The sequence below is a fragment of the Cydia pomonella genome, chromosome 20 (assembly GCF_033807575.1).
Source record: "Cydia pomonella isolate Wapato2018A chromosome 20, ilCydPomo1, whole genome shotgun sequence".
NCBI lineage: Eukaryota > Metazoa > Arthropoda > Insecta > Lepidoptera > Tortricidae > Cydia > Cydia pomonella.
This window is the reverse complement of record NC_084722.1, coordinates 16,558,778-16,575,306: the sequence shown is the minus strand read 5'-3', so window position 1 is coordinate 16,575,306 and position 16,529 is coordinate 16,558,778. Positions and strand designations below refer to the sequence as shown.

The 16,529-nt window shown below is 37.2% G+C and overlaps 1 protein-coding gene across 1 annotated transcript; it reads left to right on the top strand.

The window, feature by feature from the left end:
* The first annotated feature begins 320 nt into the window (after window positions 1-320).
* Window positions 321-4,996, top strand: LOC133528891 (uncharacterized). The gene is made up of 4 exons (XM_061866385.1): window positions 321-740; window positions 1,303-1,472; window positions 3,770-3,945; window positions 4,765-4,996. The coding sequence occupies exons 1-4, from the start codon at window positions 584-586 to the stop codon at window positions 4,982-4,984; spliced, it is 723 nt and encodes a 240-aa protein (XP_061722369.1). The 5' UTR covers window positions 321-583; the 3' UTR covers window positions 4,985-4,996.
* Window positions 4,997-16,529: the final 11,533 nt, after the last annotated feature.

Here is a 16,529-nt window from a genome sequence, read left to right as displayed (position 1 = left end):
AAACCGCATAAAAATCCGTCCAGTAGTTTTTTAGTTTATCGCAAACATACATACACAAGACAAATACGGCGGGGGACTTTGTTTTATAAAGTGTAGTGATGTAAGATGTGGCTTTTGATTAGTAAGGACAGTCAAGGTATTAAATATCGACACGGACAAAATGCCAAAAATATGTATATACGACCTTATTGGCCGTACATAGGGTGTACATATTTTTGTGACTTAGGCCGTGTTGATATTTTATACATACCTCGACTGTACATCAGTTACGTAAATTGTTTAATTAGTGATATTATTAACTCGTTTCGTTTGCACCTCTTTAACTGATTGTGTTATACTGTCGTTATCATTAAGGCACAATTAATTAATTGAATAAATGGAGCAAGTATAATTGCACTAGAATTAATGTATAAGTACACATTAGCCAAGTTTATCAGTATAATCACAAACAGCGACAGACTTGTCGCTATTTCAAATCATAAATAGGAAGTCTTCTTCAAAACGTCTACAGTGAAAGTGGGTGACATCGCGTTATTTTAACAAACGTTTTATTACATGAAGAAAAAAAAGTAAGCACAACAATATGTCACCAAAAGTATGGTTGAGCTTTGAAAAGCAGACGAGAGATGGGACATTGATGAAGCTGAGGATACAGGACTTGCCGCTGGAGAGGATCGGGGTAGCCACGGAGCTCATGGTGAAGTACTTCGCCAGGGATGAGCCTTATCGAAAAGCGACAGGTAAATCTCAGAGAGTCATCAAAGGGAGAGTAAAATATGTTACTTTTACAAGCTTATAATCAATTTCACCGGTCCTGTTGCCTGTATATCTGTTATCAAATCTTGGTGCAAGCTAAATTAGCCCACAGCCATTCGACCCAATTCCAATTTAAATAATTGGATTGAGCTGAATCTTCACATTCTTATTTATATTATAGTATTTTGAGTGACATATTGACAATGCAATATTAACGAATATGTTTTTACTTATTAGTAATATTAATTACAACTTACGTAGGTATTAAAATTCAGACAAAAACATTTTGAAAAATTGTTGTCAAAAATTCATATTTCATTGGAAACGTGAGGTTAACGTTCGTTTAAAATATTCGACAAAAATATAATGACATTATATTACTCGATGGCTTCTCAGGTCATAGGTGTGTAGACTGTAACTTATTAACCGGTGGGATTTTTTGATATTCTTAAAAAGCGCATTATACCTATGCCCCATTTGAAACAAAAAAACTTGTCTACATCTTATGTAGGTACCTAACTAATGTAAATGTAATTATTATTTAAGGTTTTCCTAATAACCCAGAAGCATTAGAAGAATACAGAGTTTACATAAACAAAATATTCCGTGAAGCTGCCAGTCGCAACGTGATGTGCTGCGCTGATACTGATGATGATAACCAGGATATCATCGGGATTTCCTCGGTGGCTGTAGCTACCGAATCGTATTGGGATATGGTAATATTCCTTATGGTACAGTATATTAGCGCATCCAAGATGTTCAGAAATATTCCGTGACCCTGCCAGACGTTATTTGATGTGCTGCGTAGACACTGAAGAGGATAACCAGAAGATCATTGGGAGCACATCGGTGGCAGTAGCTACTGAGTCATACTGGGATATGGTAGTATACACTCTGTTGAACACAGAGCTTCTTGTAATTTAAGGCAACCGACCGGAGGAGGTGTAGCAATTTTTTATGTATTTCACAAATATCTTCTATGTTACGGTGCCATTCCACAGAAAGGTCTACTTTGTCGGGTACTTGACGAGTATGCTGGCAGCTAACTAAATCATTTGCAGAAATCTGTATTATATAACGTTGAAATTAAAGCTATTTAAGTTATCCATAGTTTCAAGGCACGAGGGTTAAACAAACTTTGCCCCCGAGTGAAACACAAAAATTTTCACCACACCAACGCGAGGAAAATATTAACTATGAAATACCAAAAAAAAAAAAACCAAATCAAATCCAAATGAACGTAATTAAATATTTATCATCCAAAGTCATCATTTAAAAGTCAATTCTACCAGCTAACATAAGGAAACGACTCAAAAGTTGCATCTGATTACTTTGCCCCACATGTGGATAAAATGCAACTTTCTCATTAGTTTTTGAACAATCAAGAGGGCCTTTGCCAGTTGGTGGGGTGAAAAAGTATTTTATCATTATCATGCCTAATCGGCTTCTTAGCTTTATCTGAAGTGTTAAAAATATACCGTCACGTAGGTACTCGACACTTTTCTGGAATGCCCTTACTGCCAAATGATATCACTGTTGAAGGTTAAAAGTTGTAGTTTCTTATAAGGTCATCTACCAACTTCTCGCCTATATCGAAAGCTTATAGTACCTAGGCGTCGATAATCCACAGCAAAAGGAAAATGCTGCCCTATCCCAATAATTCACGCACGCTCCCTTGAACGTACGATGTTGATACCCAAATCGAAATCTTAGACAAGACAAGACAAAGCATTTATTGCAATCATATTAAGTACACAAAATTACATAATATGTACCCTGCAAGGGCGCAGCAGTCTTATAACTAAATAACAATCTAGTACAAAGATTTAGAGACAATTATTTGAGATCACAGGCAGTGCTTAAGAGCTAAGTTACCTACTCATAGCATAGGTATTAATTTAACGTTCCATTATCAAAAAACTCCTGCAGCGTATAGAAAGATTTGTCTTTTAGATGTGTGTTAAGTGCTTTATTGAATAATTTTGAATTTTCTATTTCTTTTATTGACTGCGGAATTAAGTTTATTAAAGATTTTTATGCACATCATGTGTGGTCCGGAGTGAAATATTTTTAAGGTAGAAGTGGGCAAGGAAAGGAAGTTATTTTGGCGGAGATTTAATGGTTTTGCATGACGGTCTTTTGCTTGTAGGAAGAAAGAGCTGTGTAATTTGACAAAAGTGCAAACTTCAAAAATATATAAGGAGGTAAGTGTTAATATTTTCAGGTTTTTAAAATGTGGCCGACAACTTTCCCTTGGTTTTATGTTCGCTAAAATTCGGATGCATTTTTTTTGTAGAATAAATAAGTTATTGGCATTCGTACTATTACCCCAAAGGAGTATGCCATAGCGGAGTATGGAATGGGCGTAGGCATAATAGGCGGAAGTGGCAGTTTTTAAGTCTGTTGTTTTTTTAATTCTAATAAGGCATATGAAAATCTGGATAGTTTATTGCTTACTTTCTGTATGTGGTCTTTCCAATTAATGTTTGTGTCGATGGTTAATCCTAACAAGGGAAATGTATCGGTTTGTTCCAGTTTAATGTTGTTGTATGAGAAATCTATATTTAACGGTTGTCTTTGGTGTGGTCTGAATTGCATTAATTTTGTTTTGCTGAAATTCAATTGTAGATTATGTTCGGTTAGCCAAGAATCTATTTCAGTCAGGATATGGGTGAGGCTAGAATTAAGATTATTATTATATATGCACGGAAATACTACTGAGATATCATCTGCAAATAAAATACTAGGTGTACTCGTATTGATGGAGTAGGGCAAATCGTTGATGTATATAAGGAACAGTAAATCTAAACTAGACATTCATTGACACTTCGCGCAACTTATACTGACACTTAGACAAAGGGCTTCTGCCCTCACAGTTCTCGCACGTTCACAATGAGCCTCATGATATTATTCAAAAACCAAATACAATGTCTCCAGAACAATGGCAGCAGGTTTATGTGAAGACTAGGAAAGCAAATATTTCTTTAAGTAATAAAGAACACATTATTCACAGACTGCTGGCAAAGGAACGGAAGAAGCTAAGAAGATCAACGCAATCTTCTACGACGTGTCCCATAAGTTCGATATCTTAAAGGAGTTCAACCTCTCCTCTTACTACTCCGGGAAATCTTTGGTGGTCGTGCCGGAGTACAGGGGTTACGGGATTGCGGAGAAGTTTCTGACAGTGAGGTACAATTATTTTAGTATCTTTCCTCACAGACCGGTGGCGGGGGTGGCAAAGAAACAGGGATATTACCGCGAAAATCGCAGTTGATGAATTGCGGAAATTTTTCTTTATCATTCTAATTACGGCTTAGTGAAAGTAAAAGAGGAAAATCCCCGCAATTTGCGAATTTCGGTTTTTGCGGTAGCCCCCGTCCCACTCGTTCAATCTCTTGAAGGAGTTCAACCTCTCCTTTTACTACTTCGGGAAATTCTTGATGGTCGTGTCGGAGTACAGGGGTTACGGGATTGCAGAGAAGTTTCTGACAGTCCGGTAATTTATGTGTTTCGTACAAACCTAATGGTGCTCAGGGCCGGATTTAGGGGAGGGCAACCGGCGCTGCAGCCCCGGGGCCTCCACAAAAGAGGGGCCCCAGATTAGAGACTTCGGAAATATTACCTTTTTTTTGGAAAATAATTTGGGGCCAGGGAGCCTCCACTCCTTTATTGCCCAAGGCCTCCAGACCTCTAAATCCGGCATTGATGGTGCTCCTATGCTGGCTGTAATATATTTCGACGTGTTTTAACAAATTAAAACTTTATTTTATTCTCCAGTCTTGGATAGTATGGCACAATTTGTTTTAAAACAGATATAAATTAATGGAGCGTTAAACTAAAGGCAGCTCTTACCTATTTGCTTCTCAAAGCCAAATCTATTACTTAATAAATAAATAAAATGTTATTTATTCAGGTATCAACACATTAAATTACAACTTCTAATTAATACCTCCTTCAACGAACACTAATAATTTATTGAATGCCGCTCATAATATATTTGTTTTACAGGCGACTAATGTGTGGAGCCCACGGCATACCCATGACCGCCGCATGGATGTCCACCTTCGCGACGCAGATCGCCGCAGCAAAAGACGGCTGGCAGACCCTCTGTGAGCTGGACTATGGAGATATTGCTCGGAGGCATGGTGTTAGCTTTGAGGGGGTACCCCCCACTAATAAATACATGGCGGCTTGGCCTCTTTATGAATCAAATAGGCTTGATAATTAAACTTCTTGTAAAGATTTTTTTAGTCTTAGTTACAAGTTATACGGGCTTAGGACGACTTCGTCCAAAATTCTATTCCTTTTTAAATCGTCCACAATGCCATGTCGCTACCATTGAATTCCTAAAAAAATAAAATAAAAATAATTAAATTAAAATTAATATTTAAATAAAAATAAAATAAAATCCGAAGTCGTCGACATTCTTATGTCGTCAATTTCTTATCTTGTTCATATTCCTCCTTCCTTCCATAGGTCGCGGGTTCAAACCCCGATTCGTACCAATGAGTTTTTCGGAACTTATGTACGAAGTATCATTTGATATTCACCAGTCGCTTTTCGGTGAAGGAAAACATCGTGAGGAAACCGGGCTAATCCCAATAAGTTTACCCTCTGGGTTGAAAGGTCACCTGGCAGTCACTTTCGTAAAAACTAATGCCTACCCAATCCTCGGGATTAGTTTCCAAGCGGACCCCAGGCTCCCATAAACCGTGGCGAAATGCCTGGACAACGCGAGGAAGAAAAAGAAGAAGAAGATTCCTGCATGTTCCACCGTGCTAACTCGTCACCTTCGGATATCTTCTATAGAAGAGTGCTAACGCGATATAGGAATTGTGGTATTGTGGTCGATATAGGAATCGTAACGAGTTAGCACCGTGGACTATATAAAAATGTGGACGAAACAGGACAGTGGACCTTATGGCAATAAGGATAACTTAAGAAGGTGACCAAATAGAACTGTAGATAAGGTGCCCTGAAATGAGCCGTAATACGTTTAGTGAAGTAGAATGTTATCGGCTGCAGCCACCAACTGTTAGCTTATGTATAGCGATTTGATAAATAATATGATTTTACAATGTACGTTTAATTACAGTATTATTTGCCTCTAAAGTTATTTTCCTTTTATTCAAATCTCTGCAACGTATAAAGCGCCTTGGTAATAAAGTAAGCAATCTATCATCATTTAACTTTGCTGCTCATTTTATGGTAGGCGCTTACATTATGAACGAAAGTTCAGACATTTGAAGCTAATCTTTCGTTTTATTTGCGTTCAAAGCACGTTTAAACTGCGGTTTATAGCTTAGAATATGGTGTAAAGGACTTTGGGATCTGGTGGAAAACTTTATTTGATGATATAAACCGTTTTATTATCTGATAAACTCCAGATGTTGAACTTAGTTCTTAAGTCGTTAGCGCGAGACATAACGTTTGAATTAAATATACTTATTATTGAGTAATTAATGATTAGAGTCGATAAGATTATCCATATCCTGTTGACAGAATAACTCGAACATAGGTAACTATGTTCGAATAAACAGAAAAGTGAAATAAAAGATCTTTACTCTTTACTCAATTTATATTTTCAGTACCAAAAAGTTAAGAACATTAATGAAACCAAATGCTCATTATTTTCACAAGAAAAAATCACATCGGAAGCGGTTATGGCTGATATGTCAACTAAGTCGTTTCCTTTTAGGGATAGACAACTTATTTTGACAAATTATAGGTCGGGTCATCCCTAGAAGTTCATAAAAACCATTAGCGGATGGGTTTTACGAGGGTTTATTTGACGTGTATTTATAATAATTCAGCCTATATACGTCCCACTGCTGGGCACAGGCCTCCCCTCATGCGCTAGCCCAATGCGGATTGGGGACTTCACATATACCTTTGAATTTCTTCGTAGATGTATGCAGGTTTCCTCACGATGTTTTCCTTCACCGAAAAGCTGGTGGTAAATATCAAATGATATTTCGTACATAAGTTCCGAAAAACTCATTGGTACGAGCCAGGATTTGAACCCGCGACCTCCGGATTGAAAGTCGGACGTCATATCCACTCGGCCACCACCGCTTATATTTATTGCATAATATAGCCACTATTTATTTATTGCATAATATAGGCACTTTATGACTCCATAGAGCGTCTAGTGGTGCAGGGTAGATCAAACGGAACAAGACCGCGTATAAAGCCATCTATGCGATGGACAGACCAAATCAAATCTGCCTTGGGACCGCTGAACGCATTTGCCAGTATGACCTCCAACCGAAAAAAATGGGGCGAAATCGTATGTCAAGCAACATCTGCGCCTGATGTCAGCAGTTGACCACGACATTCTGCAAAGAGCGAAACGACAAAGAAAAAGAATATTTTTCTCTAGGTACTCATAGATAGATAGATAGAATACTCTTTATTGGCACACCTCAGTAAAAAGATACAAGAAAAATAAACAATTGATTAAATGTAGAGGCAGACAACAGGCGATTTTATCGCTAAAAAGCGATCTCTTCCAGACAACCTTTGGGTAGCGGAAATAGAGAAGTTAATCGAAAAAGCTGTTGCTAAACTGTTATGAAGCCTAGATTCACACACACAATTACAGTGAATAAACATACACATATAAGGAATACAAATAGTCATACATAATAGTACATTACGATACAAGTGCGAAAAATAGGAAATTCGAAACGAGTGGCGATAAATTAAAACACGACCGAAGGGAGTGCTTTAAATCGACACGAGTTGCGAATTACCTTTTCGCACATGTATCGTACAACGTTTTACAGTACATATGGCCCTTTAAATGTTCGACACAGTAACGTAATATGCTAATTTTCGCACTAGTGCTATAAAGTAGCACCATATGTACTGTAAACATACATATAAATAATTTCAGGTTTTGCTTAATTTTTAATTTTTTGTATGTAGTTTTTTGACAGAATAAGATAATATTATGTAAAATTTTTGTGTTCCTTATTCTGTACAGTATATGTATGGCCTACAAAATCTTCCTCTAAGTTACGAAAACTTGCGATATTTAAGTTACCTTAATGGAAAACTACATTACATTTACATACTACTACTAACATTTACATACTATTACTAGATAATTAATTGTAATAGAGAGCTAAAGTCAAGTAAAAAACTGACCTTGACATCCAGAACAGATGGCGCTGTACTGCGCCATATGTTTGAGGTCATTGAATTGTCAAACGTCAATTTTCGACAGTCAAACTTAACGCACAATGTATTGAGCTGTACAGCACCATCTCGTTAACCTGTCAAATTTGAAGCACAAAATTGTCTTAGATTTTACGCATCTTATTAGTATCTTTGCTACCATACAATACATATTCACCCAGAATAAGGAGCTCTTCTAACTTACCAAATTTTATCAAAATAACTATAATAAAGTAAAAATTGACACATTTAGCACTAAAAATGACAATTGTGTCTGTTTAGAAGATATAATCTTGAGGGTCCATCCCCGACTAGTCACGTTGCGTTATTCAACGGAATAATTTTAAGGGCAAAGTCACGCGGCTTGCCCTTGGCCTTTCCATGACCTTGGGTCTACGAGTCCCTATCCCTTTGACGGTCATGGAATACATTAAACTAAGAAAGTTTCGTAAACAACCGGTTAATTGAGAAAAACAAGCTAATTCTAAGGCTTTGCTTGACATTTTTATAACATTTTTTTAACACAGATCTACGATGACGCTTAAACTAAGATAGGGCCCATTTTATTTGAAGAAACGTCACTTTGGACACTTTTGGACACAGGACAATTTTGTTTGAAGAAACGTCACTTTGGATACTGACATACCCGATCCATATCGTAGCTATACCTAATATTTGACGTATCTTAAAGTTCGAATCGGGCCGACTTTGTACCTACGCGATCATTGACAGCGGTTAGGGCATTCAGTACCGGTCAATTCGCAATACCTAACAATATTGTGTATTAGAATACCTACCTAATTTTCATATACTTCGGATATCTCTCACGCTGCCAAGGGCGGATCCACCGTTGTGGGCACGATGGGCATGCCCACAACCCTAATAGGGTGCCCTATTGATTCGCCGAGTAAAATTACGCCAATTTTTGTTTCGCAGACGCTTTGGCAGACCACTGTTTGGCAGAATTTCATAATACAGAGTAGTCAATTGGCAACTTGGTATAACATTTATAAGCGGATTTACTCTTCGTAGAGTAATCGATTGGTAACCGTCACAATTACCCGAGAAACCCGTGGTCGAAACACGATAGGTAGAGTGATTTTTTGTATTAATTATTAGAAATTGGAGCATATTAATATCAGCTGATCCCTACTTATTTACAAGAGTAACAATTATTTACTAACATTACAGGGCCGGGGCAATTGATTTTAGCTTAACGAGTCTTAGAAACCCGAAACATTTACAAATATTAGTCCAAATTTCTAAAAATAATGCCAGCTTTGAATTATCAGACGTAGTTGTTTTTTAGCGTAGTTATTTATCTAAACAGGGCAATTTATTGTTTGAGATTTCAGATACATTACTTTATACACCTATAATATGTATGTAGTACCGCAATTACTAAATTACTAACTGTCACTTTATTCGAAATTAAATTTAAAAAAAAAGCGGCCAAGTGCGAGTCGGACTCGCCCATGAAGGGTTCCGTACCATTTATGACGTATTAAAAAAACTACTTACTAGATCTCTAAGTATGGGGAACCCCCAAAATTTATTCTTTTTTTCTATTTTTGTGTAAAAATCTTAATGCGGTTTATAGAATACATCTACTTACCAAGTTTGAACAGTATAGCTCTTATAGTTTCGGAAAAAAGTGGCTGTGACATAATCGGACAGACAGACGGACATGACGAATCTATAAGGGTTCCGTTTTTTGCCATTTGGCTACGGAACCCTAAAAACGTTACTCGAGAAAAGTTGTTTAATCCGACAGATTACTCTGCCAAATGAAATTCTTAGGTTACTAACCGATTACCAAATTTTTTGCTAAATAAGAAAGTAAGAAATAAAGAAAAAAAACTCTAACCAAAAGACCCAAAAGATGACCAAAAGTTTTTGCAAAGAATTTATCGCAAAAGAATAAACACCAAATAATCATTTCCCAACTCAATACATAGCATTAAAAATGTTTTGCATCAGAACGTTTTGAAAAACACTGTGTAGACATTTCCGTATTTCAAAAAATTTTGTCACCATTTTTATTCCTCGAATTATATTTATCAAAACATTACAAACCAATTTTGACAAATATTTTTTTTATTTAGTCATTTTTATACGTCGCTGTCTCTTTCGCTGTCGCTTAACCTAACCACACAGTATTTTTATGCGACAGTTCGTTTTTGTGGGGGTCGTACCTCTAACCTAACCCGCTTTTCCGGCAACCGTTTGCCTTTCTGGGGGTCGCAGTTCTAACTTAACCTGCTTTTCTAACAAGAGTTCATTATTAAGAGTGTCGCAGTTCTAACCTAGCCCGCTTTTTATGGCAACAGTTCGTTTTTATGTTGTTGTAAAAAATAAATAAAAATAGACTAAACATGTTTGATAAACTAAAAATTGTTCAACATTTTTAAATCAAGTTCAAAAAAATTGGTCTAATTAAATTGTTTTTAGGGAAATGGTAATTTGTTAAATTGAAATCTGTCAAATAAGTATAGAGGAAAAGGTTGATTGAAAAATGTACAGTTGCAAAAAAATATTTGGGAAATGCAATTGGGTAATTTTTTTTTTGGTAAAACCAAAATTACCAAAAGTTACATCTAGGTACGAATAAATCCCTCTGCAAATCGATGTTCGGCGAAACGTTGTCTGCGAATCTACAAAAAATATGTCGGGGAATCATTAGGTACACCCTTATAGTCTTGTGACGTAACACTTTCACAGTCTATTGAGATCGATAGGCTGATGATCGTTCATAAACGACGAAGATCATATCTCATGAGTCATGATTGTTCATGAGTGAGTTCGTAATCCGACTCGCACTTGGCCGATTTTAGGGTGGCTGTGACCACAACCTTTTTTGAGGGCTGGATCCGCGCCTGCACGCTGCTCCCCGGATAGCCTAGATAGAGTTATTATGACGGGCAAAGTTGAAGGCACCAGACCTCAGGGCCCTTCCCCTACTAGATGCCGTACTCAAATCACTGGACCTATGCAATTAAAAATGCACGAGGCCATGCGCTTGGCGAGGAGTAGAACCCTATGGAGGAACCTAGTCTTCAACAGAAGGACATGATGTCACGATCCTCAGCACTGAGGGACCGACTGAAGAAGAAGACCAATATTGTGTTTCTTCTTATACGGAATTTAGATGGACTTTTTTTTAATACCACGTCGGTGGCAAACAAGCATACGGCCCGCCTGATGGTAAGCAGTCTCCGTAGCTTATGTACGCCGACAACACCAGAGGAGTTAGATGCGCGTTGCCGACCCTAACACCCCGCACCCTTGTTGAGCTCTGGCAACCTTACTTACTGTCAGGAACACAAAACTATGAGTAAGGTCTAGTGTTATTTGGCTGCGGCTTTCTGTAAAGTGGAGGTACTTCCCCAGTTGGGATCTGCTCTATTTCTGGAATGACATCCGCTGTGCTGTGCCCTACCACACAAAGCGAGATGACATTCACAATGCCCATACCTCTCTTTTGTAGTACTTTAAGGACGTACCCAGGTCCAACTACACTAAAAGCCATTAAAAATATATCTGCAACATTAAATTTCATACAACGTTACCTCCAAAACTAGACTAAGCCTTCTCCAAAGCTAAAGTGCCGTAAGTGCTCAAGGTCAACATATTACGGCATTGTTGTTACGACATTGTGCACGTAAAGGACAACTTGTCGGGCTAGCTACGTAGATTTACGTCACATACCTGTCATGGGTCACAGGTCGCACGAGATGAGAATTTTAAGTGTTTTTTCGTGAATTTGCTGTTAGTATAAGAAATATAAAAGTACGTGGATAGTATACCAAATTCTCCATAAAATCAATTTAAGTATTTTACATACAAAACTTTTATTCACTCTATTCTTCGTTTCTGAGGGCACTGTAGTGCCCCCGCCAAGACAAGCGAAGCGCAAGGGTACTACCTTTTCTCAAAGCGCTTCGTAGTTTTTTTAACCCTCGTAACTTCGACGACCGGTTTGGCCTAGTGGGTAGTGACCCTGCCTACGAAGCTGATGGTCCCGGGTTCAAATCCTGGTAAGGGCATGTATTCGTGTGATGAGCATGGATATTTGTTCCTGAGTCATGGGTGTTTTCTATGTATTTATAAATATTTGTATATTAAATATATCGTTGTCTAAGTACCCTCAACACAAGCCTTATTGAGCTTACTGTGGGACTTAGTCAATTTGTGTAATAATGTCCTATAATATTTATTTATTTATTATTTAACTTGGGTTTGAATTTTTCCAGATAAACAAAATTCTCGAGATATAATGTCAATAGTAGACCTATTAAATATAAAAAGTTACAATTGCATAGCTTTTATACTTAAGATTTTATTGATATCTAAAAACCTCGATTTCGTCACTAACTCAATCACTGATGATTATCAAAACTCTTAGCTAGTATTATATGATCTGTGCTCTTAGGGTAGTTCCTGAAGTCCTAGAATGCTGAAATTTGGTATGTAATTTGGAACTTTTACCCCCCAACCCCTTATTCTAGGGGATGAAAATTTGTATGAGGGTTCCGTAATTTTTTATGCTAGACATCTGAGAATTGATATATGGACTCCTAGTTAAAAAGAATAAATATATATATCAGGAATTTTCGCAAATCACCCCCACCCTTTAAATTAGGGGGTGGAAGATTGTCATAAACAACTTACAAAACCAAGTGAAATCCCACCAAACACATGTTCATGTAAAATGTTGCCAAGACGAAACCATCACATAGGCGTAACGTAAATTTTTTTATTCATTGTTTAATACTTTTCTATAATACAATAGTTCTTGACGAAACGACCAGACCACATATTTTGACTAAGGTGTAGAATTTAGGCTTGTAGAGTTAGAAGCTTGGCTCTACAAGAGATCTGATAACTTTTTAACAGTGCGAGCCTTATGGTTTGGTCTTGGTAACATTTTACATGAAAATGTTTTTGCCACCGACGTAGTATAAAAAAAATACATACCTAAACAGAATAGATGTATTATTTGGTTGAAATGTTATAAAAACTTTTTCCTACTCCTCTACTGTTATCTGTCATTTATGCATTCATTAACACGAATATAAGAACATACATAAAAGATTTCAAGAAAAGTCTATATTGTCTATTCCTCATAAAAGCTCTTGTGCTTTTATAAGCTATAACGTTACTGCGATTAATGGCTACCAACCTAACAAAACCAAAACGAATACAGTTTTAAACTAAGTGCATTGCTGCCAACTTACTAAATATTGATTTGGTTGCATAGTAAAAATAATTACTTCATAAGTCAGAAACACGCATGTGACACCCGTAATATAGCAACACCCATAGACTACGAAGACCGCTTAGCGTTGCTTGTTAGTCTCCATAGGCTACGGTGGCCAAAATTGAGAAAAAACTGTCCAAAAAATTAATTTAGCAAGTAGCAAGTACCAGGGCCTCATGAGTTACGAGGAGGTGTCGCCGACCGGCCGGCCGCGGCCCGGGGCAGGCCGGGCGCGTAACAAGGTATGCTGGCGCGTCTTGGCTATATACTTTTGCTGTAATTTGTTTACCTAAATTAAGATTTATTTTTGTTGACTCGTAGGAAAAATATTGTATGCAACGTTGTATAAGTAGGTCAAAAAATTCTCGTGGCGTATTCCTTTACAATGTTCGCCTACGCCTTCGGCTCCGGCTCACATTGTAACTCACGCCACTCGCCTTTTTTGACCCTTCTTATACAACTGTTGCATAAAATACTATTAATTACATATCTACTTCCTCCTGCAGTCAAACTGTTAAAACAGTTTTGCAGGGATTCTGTCCAAATTGTAATATTATATGTTTAATTATTGTTTAAATGAATAATAAATAAAGCAAAATGTTTCAACTTCATCTTTTGACGATCGGTCGTGTGATGAGCATGGATATTTGTTCCTGAGTCATGGGTGTTTTATATATATTAAGTATTTATAAATATTTATATATGATATATATCGTTGTCTAAGTACCCTCAACACAAGCCTTATTGAGCTTACTGTGGGACTTAGTTAATTTGTGTAATAATGTCCTATCATATTTATTTTTATTTTTTATTTATCGTAGTATAACTGTAGCCCATATAAAAAAAAACTCGTAAATAATTAAATATCTGGGCGTTTTAGGCATGGTTTCCATTGTTATTTACGAAAACGGAACAAAATGGCGTATAATTAAGTTTTCGTTAGTAATAATGTTGACGACCGATCTGGCCTAGTGGCTAGTGACCCTGCCTATGAAGCCGATGGTCTTGGGTTCGGATTCCGGTAAGGGCATTTATTCGTGTGATGAGCACAGATATTTGTTCCTGAGTCATGGGTGTTTTCTATGTATTTATCTTATACCTTTAAACGAGCAATTCTTGTATATATATATATATATATATATATTTCTGTGATCTCGGTACTTATAGTATTTATAAATATTTATATATTATATATATCGTTGTCTAAGTACCCTCAACACAAGCCTTATTGAGCTTACCGTGGGACTTAGTCGATTTGTTTAAAAATGTCCCTATAATATTTATATTTATTTATTAATGTGTAAAAACGGGAAAATTGTAATCAGTGTGATTTCGATTATACACGTTTTTATCGAATAAATATGAAACTAAATTTACGTAATATTTTGTACCTCTATATTATATTTAACCTGTTATTTTAGAATATAAAACATTCTGCCAGAATTACCTACGCAGAATTTTATAATACCTAAGTTAAAAACTGGTTTCGCAAATGCAAAATGAAGCGCATAAATTTTGGAAACAAAGTTATGTTAATATTTACACGCGAAGAAAAAACGTGAAGAAACATCAAGAAGAATTCAAGGAAAAAACAACACAAATGACAGGCCGATTCGAATGTGCACTGACATCAAACCGATATTAAAATGATATTGGAATCGTACCAGTGTTGCCTCCCTGTCACACATACGTACAAATTTACAAGTGCGACAGAGAGGCAACACGTCGAACGTGGTTCGCGGTAGGCCCTCAGCTCTCATTGGCGCGGGCGTCTCCCACGCAACTTGTGCGGACAAGTCTGAGCGAAATGAACACGCGAATGACAGCCAAAGTGCCAATTACATCTACACTTTATCAGGCCTGATATCAGGGGGCCTACCGCGAAAACCGAAATTCGCAAATTGCGGGGATTTTTCTCTTTTACTCTTAGTATGACGTAATTAGAGTGACAGAAAAAAATGCCCGCAATTGACGAATTTTGATTTTCCCGGTAGCCGCCCAGGCCTACGTCGGGCCCCAGCAAGAATATTTTTCCGTTTCACCAAATATCAGTACATCGTTAATAATAATTGAAATGTAAAAAAACCCGGACAAGTGCGAGTCGGACTCGCCCACCGAGGGTTCCGTACTTTTTAGTATTTGTTGTTATAGCGGCAACAGAAATACATCATCTGTGTAAATTTCAACTGTCTAGCTATCACGGTTCATGAGATACAGCCTGGTGACAGACGAACGGACGGACGGACGGACAGCGGAGTCTTAGTAATAGGGTGCCGTTTTACCCTTTGGGTACGGAACCCTAAAAAGCTCTAATAAAACATTAACAGAACCCTAAATAATAGAACTATATATATATAGAACTATATGTATTCTAATAGAACTTAAATAAGGTTCACCATCATGTATATGTACATAATTATATGTATTAGTCTATCTTTTATACATTATATAAGTAGTAGTATTTAACTATTTATATATTTTTGATATTATTTGACTTCACGTTTAATTTTTTCCTTATTATTTGTTATTATTTTTTCCTGCACCAACATACACAAATGTCTCTGTTTGACCCAATGGTTGACTGGTAGAGAATGCCTTTTTGGCATTAAGTTCGCCATTTGTACATTTTTCTTTATGTGTGCAATAAAGTTTAAATAAATAAATAAATAAATAAACATTGAGTTGACTATAAGTACATCAAAACAGAAAGCGTTTATGATAAAACCATTACGCGAGATACATTTTCCTCATCCCTCGCACAAAGGACTACTATTTAAAACAAATGCGAGTCAAACTCGCCCACCGAGGATTACGTACTTTTTAGTGTTTGTTATTATAGCGGCAACAGAATTACATCTTCTTCCTCGCGTTATCCCGGCATTTTGCCACGGCTCATGGGAGCCTGAGGTCCGCTTGACAACTAATCCCAAGGTTTGGCGTATGCACTAGTGTTTACGAAAGCGACTGCCACCTGACCTTTGAACCCAGAGGGTAAACTAGGCCTTGTTGGGATTAGTCCGGTTTCCTCACTATGTTTTCCTTCACCGAAAAGCGACTGGTAAATATCAAATGATATTTCGTACATAAATTCCAAAAACTCATTGGTACGAGCCGGGGTTCAACCCGCGATCTCCGGATTGCAAAGCGCACGCTCTTACCGCTAAGCTACCAGCGCTTTGCAACAGAAATACATCATCTGTGAAAATATTGAACTGTCTAGCTATCACGGTTCATGAGATACAGCCTGGAGTCTTAGTAATGGGGTCCCGTTTGACCATTAGGGTACGGAACCCTAAAAACACCGTGTATTAAGGTATTTATTTATGTGCCA

Coding starts and splice junctions, on each gene's coding strand:
- LOC133528891 (XM_061866385.1), top strand. CDS start 584: ATGTCACCAAAAGTATGGTTGAGCTTTGAAAAGCAGACGAGAGATGGG. Junction 741..1,302: donor GCCTTATCGAAAAGCGACAG/GTAAATCTCAGA, acceptor TTATTATTTAAG/GTTTTCCTAATAACCCAGAA. Junction 3,946..4,764: donor GAGAAGTTTCTGACAGTGAG/GTACAATTATTT, acceptor TTTGTTTTACAG/GCGACTAATGTGTGGAGCCC.